Source organism: Calypte anna, chromosome 4B (genome assembly GCF_003957555.1).
Source record: "Calypte anna isolate BGI_N300 chromosome 4B, bCalAnn1_v1.p, whole genome shotgun sequence".
NCBI classification, from domain to species: Eukaryota; Metazoa; Chordata; class Aves; order Apodiformes; family Trochilidae; genus Calypte; species Calypte anna.
In genome coordinates, this window is record NC_044249.1 from 21,162,747 (window position 1) to 21,180,010 (window position 17,264).

The 17,264-nt window shown below is 45.9% G+C and overlaps 1 protein-coding gene across 1 annotated transcript in view; it reads right to left on the bottom strand.

Moving 5' to 3' along the window:
- Positions 1 to 69: 69 nt before the first annotated feature.
- SLC4A11 (solute carrier family 4 member 11) overlaps positions 70 to 17,264 on the bottom strand; it is a 100,424-nt gene continuing 83,229 nt past the window's right edge. Inside the window, 3 exon segments of the mRNA XM_030450641.1 lie at positions 70 to 7,741; positions 11,156 to 11,325; positions 13,611 to 13,806. Of these exon segments, the coding sequence (XP_030306501.1) occupies positions 7,678 to 7,741; positions 11,156 to 11,325; positions 13,611 to 13,806 (430 nt within the window). The 3' untranslated portion in view covers positions 70 to 7,677.

Genomic DNA, 17,264 nt, shown 5'->3' on the forward strand with positions numbered 1-17,264 from the left:
ATATTTCTTTTTATTTTTTTCTTTTTAAATACAGGCTTTCCTTATACAAGAAAGGAATTCCCTCCCCGCCCCAAGCAAACTCTTATCAAAAGAAATCATTCACTGGAAAATCAACACTAGATAGAAGCATGCTTCAAGAGCAGATTTAGCAAGTGCAATATCTATAGGCCAGATCTCCCTAAACAGGAACATGTGCTTTCCCTTGCTTAAAATAGTTCCCTGGTCACCAAGGACAGAAATCTTTAACCAGTTCCATGCCATGAGACATGTAGGGAAACAAACCAACCCCTCCTCTTCTCCTGGTGGGCTGCAGACCACCCCAAATTGCTCCATAAACATCTGCCTGCATGGAAATGGGATGCATGGGAATGGGATGCATGGGAATGGGATGAGCCAGCTCTGCCTCAGGAAGCTTTTCCCTCCTTTATCACCTTATCCTGCATTCACCCTCCCTCCAAGGAAAGGGAAATGAGGGAGCACTTCAGATCCAAACCCTTCCTTGGGTTGGGCCAACATTCAGGAGCTCAGGTTGGATCAAAGTTCTGGGTTTTGTTTTTTGGTTTTTTTGGGGGTTTTTTTTGGTCCTTTTTTTCCTGGGGTGACACCTGCATGGGACTGAGGAACAACTTCCCCTCAATAAAGAGAACAGAGAGAACCAGAGGGGCTCAACACTTCCAAAAATACCAGAGCACTGAAGCCACCTCACTAATTAAATCAGAACGGCTCTGCCAAACCTAAGAAGCTCAAATCCTCAACAGCACAACAGAGCTGCTCATTTTCCAGCAGCTGTTGTGCTTTGGAAGTGACTCACAACTTCTCCCAGGGGAATAAATCCTCTCCTAGCTGCTTGGGGCTTCAGATCCCAGCCCAGCACCTGCCAGGGATGGACACAGCCAGAGGGGGATGGACACAGCCAGAGGGGGATGGACACAACCAGAGGGGGATGGACACAACCAGAGGGGGATGGACACAACCAGAGGGGGATGGACACAGCCAGAGGGGGATGGACACAGCCAGAGGGGGATGGACACAGCCAGGGGGGGATGGACACAGCCAGAGGGGGATGGACACAACCAGAGGGGGATGGACACAACCAGAGGGGGATGGACACAACCAGAGGGGGATGGACACAACCAGAGGGGGATGGACACAGCCAGAGGGGGATGGACACAGCCAGAGGGGGATGGACACAGCCAGAGGGGGATGGACACAACCAGAGGGGGATGGACACAGCCAGGGGGGGACGGACACAGCCAGGGGGGGACGGACACAGCCAGGGGGGCATGGACACAGCCAGAGGGGGATGGACACAGCCAGGGGGGGATGGACACAGCCAGGGGGGCATGGACACAGCCAGGGGGGGATGGACACAGCCAGAGGGGGATGGACACAGCCAGAGGGGCATGGACACAGCCAGAGGGCCACGGACACATCAAACCCAGGCTCCTACTTAGATTTCTGACCTCAGAAGTGGTGGAGATGGGAGGCAGCTGCTGGGCAAGCAAAGGAAGCTCTGCAAAAAAGATAGGAATCACTTTAAAGCCCATTCTATACGGGTTGGGGCTCTGCTGGGGATGCAGGAGGAAGTTGGTGGCACCAGCCCCAAGTTTTGAGGAGTTCAGAAATCAGTGATGCTATAAAATATTGAAATAACTGAAAGGTGAGTGACACAACAAGGGCAGCAGCTCAGGGTACAATGTCTGAGCTCAGCTGTGCCACTCAGCTGGCAACCAACCCAACCACCTCCTGTAAAGGAGATGCCACCTCCCATGGCACCAAGGGCTGCATCTCCTGCTCCAGCTCAGTGTGGCCACATTACCCTGACATGGTTTGCATGGATGCTTGCAGGGAGCATCCAATACCTTGGGACTCATCTGGATTTGATGCTTGGAAAAAGCTTCCCGAGGCACTGATGGCTCCTGATGGGCACACAGCAAGAACTCAGCCCTTCAGCAAGCCTCCCAGGCACCCAAACTGATCCACCAGCTGTTGGACTTGCTATGCTGATTTTCTCTTAAATTCTGATCACATAAATACTTTACAAAGAGGTTTTTAAATTTTTTTTTTAATGGGGGGCAGGAGAAAAAACTACCCAGAGCAAAAAGCCAGCACAGCTCAGGTCGAGAGGGAGAGAATTTGATTGCAACCTTTTTTTTTTTTTCTTTTTTTCCCCAACTCTTTGCCATTCTGCTCACCTTTGGGACACCCACCTGCAGATAAGTGAGGGACACCAATTGCTTTTGCAGCAGCAAGAATCTGTCCCAGAGATGAATCTGTCCCACAGGTGACCAACTGAGATGCCACATGGACTCTCCATCCCATCCATCCTCCCAGAGCTGATCTGTGCTCTCCAGGGACACAGCTCCTGGCAGCAGAGCTGCAGATGGGGAGCAGAAGGCAGCATCTCCCCCAGGACACAATCTTCATGTTTAATAAGACATCAGAACAGTGCCAAGTGACCCAAGCTCATGGCATTTTTCTACGAGGGAAAGGCACAGCCAAGGATTGTCTTAGTTTGAAGGGAAAAAAAAAATAAAATAAAATTACAACATCACAAAAGCTGAAAAGTGCTAATTTGGGTTTCTGAAGCCTTCACTCTGGCAACTCCCTCATCTGGTTGCTCTTGACACAATACTGAGGGTTTGCTCTTTGCAGTGTAATGGCCAGGGTTTGGTACTTAAATGCCTTAATTAGATATGAAAACAATTAGAGAGAAGACTATTCTCCTCTACCACCCACAAGGCCTCAGCACAGATAGAAAATGAAGCAAACCCGACCCATGAATGTCTATTTTAAAGAACTTCTAGAAGCTTGACAGCTGAAAGAACAGCCCAGCTGGAACACTAGGCCATAAAATAATCATCTTGAGAGATGCAGAAGACAATACAACTGTAGGACAATTATGAATCCTTCCTAACTTCTTATTATGGCAAAGAGAGCCCCAGGGGAGCAGCCACTGCCACGCTGCTGCTCAGACACAGGCTCAAGTTCTTTAGAAGGGAAAAAAAAACCCCACTGGGCACTTTGGCAGCACTTCCCCAGCTGGGATGTCAAGAGCCAACTTCCAGATAAGGGCTGGAGAAGAGGAGAGCTGGGTCAGGAGGTGAGAGAGCAAATGGGACACACTGAAGTTTCAGGGAGATGGAGACAAGAGATGAGCTTCAGCCAACCCTGATTGTGCCCATTCAGCTTCCAGGCAGGCAGAAACACTACAGGACAATATGAACAAGAGAAAAAAATTGAACATGTGTCAACAGATAGTGTACATCCATGCTTAGTGGGACACAGACTGGACAATGGGAGGTGCTTTGGGTGACAGGGCATGCCTCAGGTCCCTCTTTTTGTTGCTGAGAACTCCACAGAAAAAAAAATCCCATCCCTTCCCTCCCACCCCCAAGCATCCTCCAGCTCTCTCCAGCTTTGTGCAAGTTCCTGGTTCTTCAAAGAATGCCCACAGTTCAGCAGCAGTTCTTAAAGCAGCCAGACATGAGATGCAAACGTTTCCAAACAGCTGCAGCTGGAGATGGGGACTTTTTGTGGAGAATGGTTTGACCTGCAGCCTGTGGAAAGGTGACCACTTGTTGTGTTTGTCTGCAGAGCATCCCAGGTCACACAGCTCACAAGAAAAGGTGTTTCCCATCCCACAGTCCTTGGGCTCATCTCAAAGCACTTCAGGAGCTCTGAAGCAAAGCAGTCGTGTTCCTTTCCCCCAGCCCCATCCTCTCGCAGCCACGCGCCGATGCGGATCCGAGCAGAGCTTGACACTCCTGAACTGCTTCAAACATGGGCAGCAGAGAATCTGGGGATTGTTGCTCATGAAGTTGTCAGATTTGCTTCCTGAACAAATCTAGGAATTGCTGTGCTGCCTCTTCAGCAGTCCATGTTTTCACCAACATTCCTTCATTTACGCGGAGAAACGGCGATTTCCGTAGGCAGTGTCAGCAGGGGGGTTGAAGGCAACAAAATCAGTCTCAGAGCAAGGAAACCTTTCAGGTCTAACTCCAGTTTTAATTGCCAAGCTAACTTCTTGCTCCTACATTCAACACGAGGATCAAAACCAACAAGTTTGAGAGTAGAAGGTTATTCCCTCCCCGTTTCCGATCGCTTTGGCAGCCGTCAAATGATAACTCCCAAAATCCACTTATTTCAGGAACTTTTTTACTACTACACCTCGTGGTTCCTGCTGAACACCATGGACTCCCTTAACAGCCACCACCACCTTTCCAACACAGTTCTTTGGCAACAGTTACACAAAGCATTTGTGCGTATACAAAGAGCTTATAATAAAACTTCTTTTACATTCGAATTGTCTTCACCTTCACAGAAGTATTAAAGTGCTCAATCAACTCAGAACAAACTCTCCTTCCCTAGTTAGCCTACTTCCTGGAAGCACCTGCACTTAAAAGTCAGGAAAACCAGAAGCAAACAAGAAGAGAAAAGGTATTGTGTCAAAAAAACCAAAAAACCATAAAAAAAAAAAATCCTCTGCAGGATCATCACAAACCCTGATGAGCCAAGAGGTGTTGAGTCTCACCCATCTCACACATCCCCTTCTTTTGAGACATGGGTCCAAACCTTCAACCAGTCTAAGCCAGCATCCCCAAGTTGTGCTGGTTTCCCATCAGTTGATTTTTTGGCCCTCAATGTCTGTCAAAAGAAAACCCTGGGGAAGAGAATCCTGCTGATGCTACAAAGGAAACACTGAAGTCATGGCAGGAAAGCAACAGCCAAAAAAAAAAAAAAAAAAAAAAAAAGATCTAAAGTAGAGTTGTGATGGATAATCAAACCCTTCCGAGCAAATGATCTCTCAGCCACGCTCAACACTATTGGAATTGATGCTTTCAAAGAGGATTTTTCTCAGAGAGGGTTTATTTGGGGACATTTTTAGGTTTTCTAAGTCTGGGGGAGTGGAAAGTACATCTCAAAACTACTTCCTCTGGCAAGACCAGCTCACCCCACCATGAAGTTCACCCAGGGCCTCTGTCCTTCCTCATAGAGCCACATTCCCTTCAGCACATCCTTTCCTTTCTCCAGCTGCAGCATCTGCAGAATGAGTTCAGTTAATCCACAGGGTGACTTCTTCCTGCCAAGAACTGAGCCACCAAAAGTGCATCCCCGGGACACGTCCATTTAATGGCTTAACCACAGGAGGATGCTTTTCATTCTACCTTTGGGTAATTCTTTTGGCACCCGTGGGAAAAACAGGTTATTTAAGCATCATCAGGCCTTCACACTCCCTGCCTTCCAACAGGTACTGAACTGTTTGCTGTCACCTGCTCTTTTTCTGTTGACTGAAGATCAGATGTACTTTTACCACCTCCGCCTTTGCTCTGCCCCCAAATCCTGTTTGCTGTTTGCCCTCTGCCTCCACATGCAGACCTGAGCAGCAGCTGTTGGTGAGCTCACCCCAGAAATGACTCAAAAAACCCAGGAAATATTGATAAGGGTGATCAGACACCACGCAGGGGGTTAGATCTGATGTCCCACCACTTATCAGACAGGGCATGAGCTACCTCTGCTGCCTCCAAACCTGACTGACAGCCCAAAAATTGGCATTACCTCCTCTGATGCACCATGGTGGTCATCCTGGCCCTGAGGACTTCTTGTCAGCCCCACAAGAGTGGGTTGGTGGGGCATGAAGGTCATGCTTTCAAGATGCAGAGGTGGTGTTTGGTTAGCTAAGCTGAGATTGCACAGGGATACAGAAACCACAGCCACTTCCTTGGGAATACTGCTCTCCCCCATCAAGTATCAAGACAGAGATGAAGGGTTTTTTTTGGTAAGAAAATAAAACTTGAGGTCTTCATACGTGTTTCAAAGCCAGCTCTGGTGGGATGAAACACCATCTACAGATTTAGTGCAAAACCACCAAATCTTCAGTGCCTTGGGTCTGGTTTAGTGTCAGCACAGGAGCTCTTGACCCAATGCCTTCCTCTCTCCTCACAGGGTTGGTCTTCCTCCTCCTGCAGAGGAAGACTCCATCAGCAGGGCACATGCTGATCAAAACTCAGCACCTTTCAAGGGCAAGCAATTGGTAAGAAACACTTCTCTGAGCTAATACTACATTTGCATTTCATTTTAGAATACTCCTCTTCCTTCCTTTCAAAGTTCTTTCTCTTCAGAGGTCCACGTTTTTCTGAACACTTTTTACCTGTGATCTGCAAGTAAAGGGCAAGCACTGAACTAAAGGGCAGCTTGTTTCACAGTACTCCAAATAAGAAAAAACTGACCATAGTACAAAGGAAATTAAATAAACTGAAATATAAAAAGACAGCAGGAGTTAGATTCATTCAGAAATGTAATATAATGTCTGGGAGCACGGGAAACTGGAGCTTAGCTACAAAACAGAACCAATTAAATGGCCAACAAATATTGATTTGGTGAAAGAGGAAAACTTCCATTGCATGCTGTACAGTAAAATGAAAGGCAAAATTCACATCAAGACAGAATGATGAAGGTCTTGAGCCATGGGAAGAAGGTGGCAAAGGAACACCTTGAACAAAGCAAAGGGACACCTTGAACAAAGCAAAGGGACACCTTGAACAAAGCAAAGGGACACCTTGAACAAAGCAAAGGGACACCTTGAACAAAGCAACACATGAACAAAATCAGGAACTGAGCAGCTTCAAAAGGAAAAAAAAAAAAAGTGACCATATCTCAAATAAGAAAAAGCAGCACTGAAGCAAAGAACAAGTATTTGGTCAGGACATCACAGGTAACATCAACTGCACAAAACACTTTTGATATTTTGAAAGAATCAGGCCTATCTGTATATCTATGCAAAATATATACACAAATCCATATGTATATATGTACACATAGGCACTACTGTACATATGTATATGCAATCACCCACACAACTGCCCTCAGTTTCAACATCTGACTCTGGGTGCAAGCAAGAAGGCTGCAGTTGTGCAAAACCACAATTTTGTTATTTGAGAAGCAATGGGAGAAAGATCCCAAATATTTCCCCAACAGCTTAAACCCAGATGCAGCTTCATCAACACCATCAGGCAGCCCAACCTCTGAACAGAACATTCCCAGCTCACTTGTAGGGATTCAATATCCATCCAAAGCTGTGGGTTGGATCAGTGTGCATTCTGTTTCCAACCTTGCTCGTGTGAAGAGATGGCCAGACAGCTCTCCTGCCATCAGTGGTTTAATATCAGGCCATCCCACAGGGAATACCAATTTGGGAATACTGGATGCAGAGGGAAATTTGAATTTCAAGGCCAGAAGAGGAGTGCCACTCTGTAAAAGAAGGGTCAGCTGCTGTCCTTGTAGTGTTTTGGAAAAAAGGGACGTGGTGTCTAAAAAAAATAAAGAGTTTCCCCCCACCCTTCAAGCAAGGGAACACACAACAGCTCTGAGAAGGCAACTCCAGCCACAGGGACATGCTGATCTTTGGGGTTTCCAGTTTGGGGATGTGGAAGGTGGCATTTCCATAAAGCTTGCTTGCCTTACAGCTCCAAAGAGCATCGGCCTCCCAAGTCCAAGGCTGGTTTTGGTCTGACACTTGGAGTGGTCTCTGCTATGTGTGCATTACCAACGCCAGATTAGAGCAGAAAGAAGAGTGGAGAAAGAAAGAACTGCAAAGAGATTGTTCTATGCCTTGCCAAAGCTGCCTTCCAGCTCCAAAGGAGGTGTCCTCACTGCTCTGGGGGTGGAGGAGCTCATTTAATGCTCTGCATCCATAGCATCCAAGTACTTGGATTCGATGATCCTAGGGAGCAGGTTGTACCTGGGGATCAAACCAGAGAGATGGAATTAGTGTTTGGTTGGCTTTAGATTTGCCTGCCCAAGACTCTCAGTTGAGTTTGTCTGTGGCCATGCACACAAGAGATTTGCCCAGCTGAAGGGGAGATAAATTAGAGGAGAATAAACCCAACAATCCCACAAGCAGACGGAGCATTGAGAGGAATAACAGTGCAGAGCTCACCCTGGAAGAAGCCTCCTCATTTCAGCTGAAGAAGAAAGAGAACTTCCTCATCTTATAAGAGAAAAGTCACTTTTCCAGACCTCTCTGTCACCACAAACAGGGAGACCTCATGCAACCCACAGCTCTGCTCCTGGTTTGTGGAAGGAGGCAGGCAAAGCTTCCTGCTGCCACCAGTTTGCCAGGAGATGGGTCACCTTGCCAAGGATCCCCATTTAGTTCTAGATTCTGTTTTCTTCACTTCCCTGGAGTTTCCCAACACACCTGATACAGCCTTACAGTCATCACAACACTGTCAACACCAAGCAGGGAGAGCTCACAAGAAAAACCCTCCTCTAAATTTACAAAGCTGTCACAAAGACCTCTATATGTGGGCTATTTATCTTGGACTTCTCAGTTCAGACATTCCTTTCAGACATTCCCAGGTCATTCCTTTCAAGTTCTCCCATAAAAAAGCTTTAACAGACATTCCAGCAGCTTTGGGGTTTTAGAGAAACACCAGATATATCTCCAAACCTTGAGACCATGGTCAGAGGCTGAGCAGGGCTGTGACAGGAAGGCTGGAGAGGAACTGGGTGATAGAACAAGGGGTGATGGTTATAAATTGAAGAGGAGATTTAGATTGGATGTTAGGAAAAAGTTCTTCACCAGAAAGGTGGTGGAAAAATGGACCAGGCTGCCCAGGGAGGTGGTTGAGGCTTCATCCCTGGAGATATTCAAGGTGAGGCTCTGAACAACCTGATCTGGGTGAGGATGTCCCTGCCGAGTGCAGGGGGTTGGATTGGGTGACCTTTAAAAGTCCCTTTCAACACAAATCATTTTATGATTCCCTGACATTCATTCCTTCAGCTCTACACCTGAAGCCTGCTTTCCACTGGGTCAGGGAGACAGTAATTCCCTTGCTTTTGGTTTGTTTTTTTTTTTATTTGCTTGCAAGAACATCTTCATGAACAAGCACATTTGGATGAGAGGCAAGGGACTGTGACAACACCCTATGAAGCTGCTCTCATTAAATCCTACAACACATTTAGCTTGACACTTCTCCTTGCTCAACAAGGAAGCTATTCTTCAGCTGTTCAAATAAGGCACAAAGCACTAGGAAGCTGGTATTAAGACTTGGAATGGCCTTTTTTTTGGTTTTTTTTTTCAGTAACTAGAGATCCCAACCAACATTCACTACAGAGAAATACCAGGATCTGTTTCAACAGGTCTGCCATGAAATACAAGGCATGAGGGAACACAGAGCAGCATCACAGAGAACTTGGATTCTTCCTTTCTGAGGACTTTAACCCCAGCTCTCCCCCCAGCAGGGATTAGGGTGTAACCAGAAACCAATCACCCCAAACCTCTGAATCAAAGCCAGGAACTAGGGATGCCCCAAAAAGACCCAATTTTCTCCCCACAGGCTGCTCCCCACTGCAATATTGAGAAGCCATTGAAAGCCATTATTTTTCACATTAACACCACCCCAGTGGAATAAAAGAAAAGGTCCCTCCCCCACCACCAATGCAAATCATGTGTCTAATGCTGTCAGACAGATGGGAATGTAGCTTTGAGACAGCCAAGTGACATGGCTGATGTCTGGATGGGACACTGAGCCATGACTCACTCAGCTGGGTTTGATTCTTGACTTTGACCCCTGGCTACTCTCCCATCTCTTCTTCCTTCCTTCGCTTAAAAAGAAAGAAAAAATAATAATAAATATGATATTTCATTTCCTCTACTCTGTCTCATCTATTTAGAATGCTAAATCTTTGTGGAAAAAGTCATTGTTGACTATAGGGCTCATGCATCACAGTGGTGCCTTCTCAGCTGGAGTCCACAGTTCCTCAAAAGATACCAGAAAAAGGAAAACCAAGAACAACTTTCTGTATTGTGGCAGGTAGCATCATCTTCCCAGCAGCAGCAGGGCTGATTCCCTCAGATAACTGGGAAAAAAACTGCTCTGGAAAGGGCAATGAGGCAGCAACAGAGCTAGGATGACAGTATCTGATTTACCCAAAAGAATATATATCTGCATTAGTCCTTCCTCTAGAATCAGGCTCTTTGGCAGCACTCTTTCCACACTTACTACACTCTATCCAATACTTGAATGTTTGGAAAAGAGTCTTCCATGGTTTCTTTTCTTTATGGAGCTTCTCAGAGACCTGGAATTCCCCCAAGGGTCACTGCACAGAGCTGAAGCATCTCCCACCTCCTTCACCAGACATCCTCTTACCAGAGGAACAATACTTTCAGTGTTTTCCAAGATTTTTTCCTCAAAACCCCAACCCAACTGGCTGTAACCTGGTCCTGTTGAAAGCCATGGTAGTTTCAACTTGTCTTTAAGAAAGAACTGGACCCATCTTGACCACTCTAAGAAAACACCACAACAGCTGCTTTGGGAGATGATCATGCTGGTAGACCTCAACTTTAAGGTAAGATAAAAAAAAAAAATCTCTGAAACTGCAAGCTCAAAGCCAACAGACATCACTGGACACCATGCTGGCCTTAAAAAAAAAAAAAAAAAATCAAATGGACTGGAAACAGCTCTTTTCCTTCCCAGATCTTATTATGGCTTCTCATTATACCCAAAGGATGGAGAGCATGAATGATTTAACTGGAGAACTGTTAATGAACATTAAGAAATCAGTTAAATTTCTCAGTGTTCCTCTCTCAAGGCTGCAAGACATTGCAGGGTCCTGCCAGTTTTAAAATGCATTTTAAGACCAAATGTGGCCAGATTGACTTAAGTGATTATGTGCCATGGCATTCAGCAGTGAAGGAGGTTTGGAAGGTCAAGAGCAGAGCTAAGCATTCCTCTTAGGAAAAGTTGATACCCCTTAGGAAATCAAATTGCAAAGCAATATAGAACATTATCAAATGCCTGCAGGGAAAGCTCAGGCTCTCAGGAAGAGAAGCTATCTCCCAAACTGCAGAATGAACCTTATTTATCTCCCTGCTAGCTGTAGGAAAGGACATGCCAGTCCAGAACCCTTTGCACAATACCCAGCAGCAGTGAAACCACAGGCTCTCTGCACTATTTCTCCTCAAGCCTGAGCAGCTGGTGAAGAAGAGGTCACCATCACCTTCCTCCAGGATCTGCCTACTCATGGAAGCACCAGATGTCCTTCTACACCACTCAGGACAAGCCTGAAGACAAAAGGCACAGGAGACATGGGAAAAAAAAAAAAAAAGACAGCTAAAAACCAAAATAGACAGCCCAGAAGAGCTTCATACCTGATGGGTATCATCCCTATCATGATGAGTGGGAAGATCATCTTCATGTAGAGCAATGGTGACATGCCAAAACCACAGAGGATGAGGAGCTGCAGGACCTGCAAGCCTGTGAAGTAGTGGATCTTCCTCTGGGGCACTCTGCGGATGTAATGTGTTGGAGGATAAGCAGTCTGGGAAGAGAAGAATTCCCACGTTAGATATGCAAAGACCTGGACTTGGGAGTGCAGGAGGTGGCACAAGGTTTGGAAGGGGAAAACAGGTTTGAGGAACTCATCAGTTCGCACACTCAAGGCATCAACAAAGTCCTTAAGAGGTTCAGCACCTTAATGTAGGATTTCTGGGGTTAAAGCCTTAAACCACAGCACTGGCATCACTATACAGAGGATGACTGGGAACTGGAAACCTGGGGAGGAAAACTCCTGGCCCACAGCTAGGATTGCTTTGGGGAGCATCTGGAGTGCAAGACAATATCTTGGTAAGTAGAGTAATGAGATTCTCCTGAGCAGGACTACCAGGGCTTTGCAGCCACACATGAAGTGCCTGTGGGGGTCTGCACAGAACACGTTTTACTCTCTGGAAGTGTTCAGGACCAGGTTAGATGAGGCTTGGAGCAACCTGGTCCAGTGAGAAGTGTCCCTGCCTATGGAAGAGTGTGGGTGGAACTGGATCACCTTTAAAGGCATTTCCAAACCTAAACCATTCTGTTATTTTATGGTAAGCAGATGGATTCAGGTGGTGCTACTGCTGGATGGTTTCTCCACCCAAATCCCAGCTCCTCATTATTTTAGAGCCTTGGTCTTCTGCAGGCTTGCCCCTGGTGGTCTCATTACTTGGCTGAACCCCAGTAGGGGAAGACCAGGAGATGAGATTAGGAAGGTATGGGAAGAGGTTGTTATTTAAACTCCAGTGATTATCTCATCAACAACTCATTTTTGAGAAAGAGGAGGAAAAAAAGTGACATTAATAAGCTCAATATTGCTCCCAGATTCTTCTGACAGTTCCTTGCTCACATCTGAGCAGGGGCTTTGACTCACTGTCTATACATCAATGAAGAGGATGAGGGACTGTCTGCTGGCACCCATACAGACCCAGTGGATTTCAGATTGTGCCATGACTCATTAAAAGGTTCCCAGAAAGGGGAGATCTCCATATTTGAGAATATTTCTTAATTTTTCCAAGCTGAAGCTTGGAAAATTCCACACCTAAATTTGTACTAAACCCAGGAGTAATATTCCATGTCCAGCAGCCACTCCTCAAGCCTCCTGCAAAAATTGACATGACAAATGGAATCTCTACCCAGCTTCCAGAGTTTTAACCTCTGGGATGTGATATTGGAGATCAAAACAAATTAGCAGAGATGCAAAACCAAATGTTGGGCTTATGAAACCCTTATCCCTTATTGTGTAAAAGAAGGTGAGCTGGAGACATGATCTCTTCCCAGTACTGCAGGTAACACCTCCTGAGAAGTTGCAACAGAACTGGCTTGAAATCCTATCTCCCAGCTTTGTTTTCATCCTGCAGCAGAAGCATTTCAATAATGCAAGTGACTTTGTTTTGAGTTTAAAAGCTTATCTCGTGGCATGTCACCTCAGTCTAAAACACAGCAAAAAATAAAATTCTGCCTGTTCTGATTTCCCCCACAAAGCTTCAAAGCTCATTTAGTGACATGATGCATGTGCTAACATTTAATTATTCTTCCTAAAATGGATGTACTCTGCAGCTGACAGACACCACAGAGGGTTTTTATCATTTCCAAACTCCCTACACTCAGTGAGCAACAGTTTGGGTAATTTTCTTTTTTAAAAAACCCCATAACATTGGTTGAACATATTTTTTAGTTTGCACCCTACACAGCTCAAGGGGCATCTTCACAGGTAGCAGTTTATCCTGGCTCCAGGCACACACTTGTCTTTGCCTCTGGAGAACTGCTCTCCAGAGCAATTCCTTGAAAAGAAAAAGGATTACATCCAAGATATCACTCTGAGCAAGAAAGCTAAAACGTTTTGGATTTTTTTTTTGGGTTTTTTTGTGGTAGGGAAATGCAGAAAGCAATTTATGCACAATTTGGAAGCCAGGCAAGATGCAGTGCAATTCTGGGAGCAGTTGAGCCATCACTTTTTTTGTTTTTTTGAGCCCAACAAAAGCTGTGCCACTTCTGCTGCCTGGCAGCATGTTACTCTCCCACTCTTTTATCTGCTTATGGAAAAGATTTTTCTTGTTCATGTCTCACTGGCAGCCAGGCTAAACTAGAGACCATCAGCCTACAGTCCTTTGCTGAGAAAGGTGAAATAGATAAGCAAAGCTTAGGTCAGAGCTGGAAATCAGCCTCCTGAGAACACGAATTTGGGACTAACCCCATTCCCAACCCCAGGAGCTCCCAGCACGGTTTGGTGCTAAGGTTGCAAATCCCTTTTTTTTTCTCTGTTCCACCAGGCTGGTGCCTCAGTTCCTCTACCTGTTCTTTGAGGAGGAGAGCCACCCTTTCAAAGAGCTGGTTCCCATCAATGGAGGTCAAGGCAATGTAGAGGAAAAGGCCATAGAGGACTGGCTTTGGGATCCACTGGAGAGGGAAAGGGAGGAGCAGAAGCGAGAGGCCAACCATGAAGTTGGCTGTCAGGCTTGTCAGCCGGGTCTCCTTCACACTCACAATCCTGAAAGGCAAGAAAACAGGGATTAGGGAAGGAGGTTACCATCCCAGTATCCATATAAACCTATTTCTGGGGTTCACTATTCCATAGAGGTGCAGGACATGTGCTGCTGGGGAAAGGGAAACCCATCTCCTCGGCACCGAGATCACGGCTCCTGGCCCCGTGCTGACACTGAGAAGGGCAGAAGCTCTGCTGGCCCCAGGCCAGGGACTTTAATCCTCAGATCACACAGAACAGCTGGAAAACAGCCAGATTCCCCTTCTGCAAAGCTCCCTGGATCTGCTCCTGAACTGAATTGCCCTCTCGACTAATTCTGTTCAGCACATCGCAAACAAAACCAAACCAGGAAAGAATTCTCTTTCTGGGCACTGTAATCCTTGCTTTACCCAGTGCATATGCAATTGGCCTTTAGTAAAAAACAAAACAAAACAACCAACCAAACAGCAATAAACCCAAACACTCACTGACTTCCATGGGAACAATCAACCTCTTGGAAAAAAAAAAAATAAAACCTGGACTTTCTTGACTGCACATCAGCATTTCTGATGTACACGAGGATCTCCTTGTTTGCATGGAAGGGAAAGCTGAGCAGGGAGCTATACATTTCATTCTGCTGTGGATAAGAGCAGTTGGGCTGCAAATTGCCTATTGCCATGCAAAACCTGTAATTAATTCATGCAAATGTTGCAGAGCTGACATGGGGGTTGGGGAAAAAAAAAATAGCCTGAGAGGAAAGCATGCAGCTATTTTCTGAGACTGCTTGGGGGGGATAGGTAGAGGGTGAGGGGAGGTTGCTTTGGTTTCTTTTCACTTCAGCTAAACCTGTGAGCATCTACTTGCTTAAAAAAATAAATAAAAACAAATAAAAGAAGAAGAATTACAAGAAGCAACAGGAGGAAAGAAAACCCTCATCTTTCAAGACTACTTATAAATGGAGAAAAGGAGGGTTCCTGGTGTAACTTTTTTTCCAGAAGATAAAACCACCAATTTGGTGGATAAAATAGTGAGTTAATCCCCCTCCTACCAGGAGAAATTCTTGTCCATAGGCTGTTTGGGTGGCATCTAGTGGCCTCATTCCCTGACTGCAAGACCTGATATTCCAAATTAACCCTGGGCACAAACCACTCTGAAGATGAACACAAGAGATCTACCAAACCACATTTCCCTCTTTTACATATGCACTGCTGGGACTCTGTAATCCCTTCTGTCCTAAATAAAGATTGCCTCCTATTGAATTTTTCCAAGATTAAGTTTCTGAGAGTCTTGCTTATAAGTAAAGTCAGGTTGGTCTTCAAATCTGTTCATATATTCAAGAGTAAAATGAAGGTGTGGGGATGGAGGAGCCTTCCCCACCTGTATTTAGAGAGAGAAGGGAAGCAGCCCAAGCCTTGCTCTCAGGGTTTGGATAACGGGGCAGAATTAACCAGAAGAATCATGAGCCCAAAGGAACAAGAGGTGTCACAAACAGGACACCAAATCCAGAGGCCACCACTTGAATTTCTTGGTGAATAATGGGACAGGACTTAGGTGTTATCCAGGATTACTGAAAGAATGCACAGGAGAGGAACAGGAGGTGGTAACCTCTGAGTAACCTCTCTCTTTCTGGCTAGGTTTAAAGAGCAGGAACTACAGCTTTCCTCCTGCTACACTGATTTTATTCAGATCCTCCTTATGTCAAGAATTCCCTGCTAATGCCTGGAGAAACCCAGGGATGGGAGAGATGAGCATTTCAGTGTCACCTGCAGCCTGCTCTGGCCAGGGACATCCCCTCAGTGGATAGAATCTGACACCTTTTGCATCACCACCTCCAGGGCTGATTGAAGTCTCAGAGCTGAGAGAACCAAACAGCTTAAAAAGCAGCTGCAAATTTTAATTCAGGCTTTTGGAAGTCTGATAAGAAGTGGTCAGACCCCTGCAGAGCTGCCAGAACAACCCTGAGCCTCTCGAGTGGCCCAAGGAAGCAGGAGGGAAGGGATGGATTCCCTGCTTTAGCCTCAGCCAGGGAAGGGATGGATTCCCTGATTTAGCCTCAGCCAGGGAAGGGATGGATTCCCTGATTTAGCCTCAGCCAGGGACAGCTTCATCCCTGGGGAACCTGCACCTCTTATTTCAGGCAAAGATTTCACCCTCTGCTGGGGAAGCTCTTGACCTGCAAACGTCAGTCCATGCACACACAACTCTGCCAGGTTCCCAGCAAGTGAAGTCATGGAAACCAAAAAGAGCTCAGACTCAAAATTAGATATGAAGCCATCACATTTCAATCAAATGTCACTTTGCAAGCAGAAGATGAGCTCAGAGCAGCAGCCCTTTGGTAATGGATTTTTCAAGCTCATAAAACTTGCTGCTTATCATCTTTTGGGGATGCAGCAATCACTGCTCTGAGGAGTCTTTGATCCCATACAAGATGTACTGCAAATACTCCTCTCAGCTCCTGCTAATGCCACTTATTGAAGCAGTTTGGAATTTCTGATCAGAACATAATTAAAACTGCTGATAATTGACCCAACTAAGCATCTTTAAAGCAGAAGTTCCCAGCCTCAAATTGCTCTTTTGTCGATTTAAGCATCTTATTTCCAGGGTAAGGACACCAAGAACAGTCAGTAAGGCACCAGAGGAAATCCAGAAATTTGCACATGGTTTGGCTCCTGAGGAAACAGCTCCAGAAATCCTGTGCTGCAATGGAAATGAAGTAATGAATGGAGATTAAAGAGCATAATCCAGGCTCTTTTCCCCAGAATCCTCTCAATCCAGCTAGTATGGGATTAGCCATTCCTGACCACCTCCACGTGAGGAAATGGGAGCCTATTTGCTGAGTGCCATGTGAAATTTAAGTGGTTGTTCTATAGTAAAGAAGAAGAATTTTGCTTTCATTGTGACAGGTCTTTATCCTTGTTTATCTCATCATCCCCCCTCACTGAGAGCTTGGATTTGAGTGCAGGAAAGGAGCCTGCCAAGGGAGCCAGTGCTGAAACAACTCCTGATTTTCTAGCTGACCTTCAGTTCCTACCTTTTTTTAGCAGAGCTGGCTAAGTAAAAAAAGAAAAAAAAAAACACCAAACCAAGGTGATAGCATTGCTGGAAGCCTCCTGGTTTATAGCTCAGTGCTTTGCAGAGAACAAAAAGCTTCCAAGGGAGTTCAAATAACTGGGAAATCCTCATTCCCAACACCCAGCTGACTCGGTTACCTATTGACTTGCCTGGAGCAGAGGAAGAGATGTGCTGGAAAGGAACACACCTGGGGTGATCAGGGCATCCCTCAGCCCTTTCATGATGATCACTGAACCAGCCCTGGGTCATCCTGGCCAAAAAAGAGCTCTCCTGGGATCGTTTGGGGCAGTTGGGAGAAGAAGCAGAGGACAAGGGCAGAAGGTGGTCCTGAAGTCAGGCAGGGGACTTGACTTCGTTCAGGATAAGGCAGAATGAAGAATAAAGACAGTGGGGGGGAAAAAAAGGATAAAAAC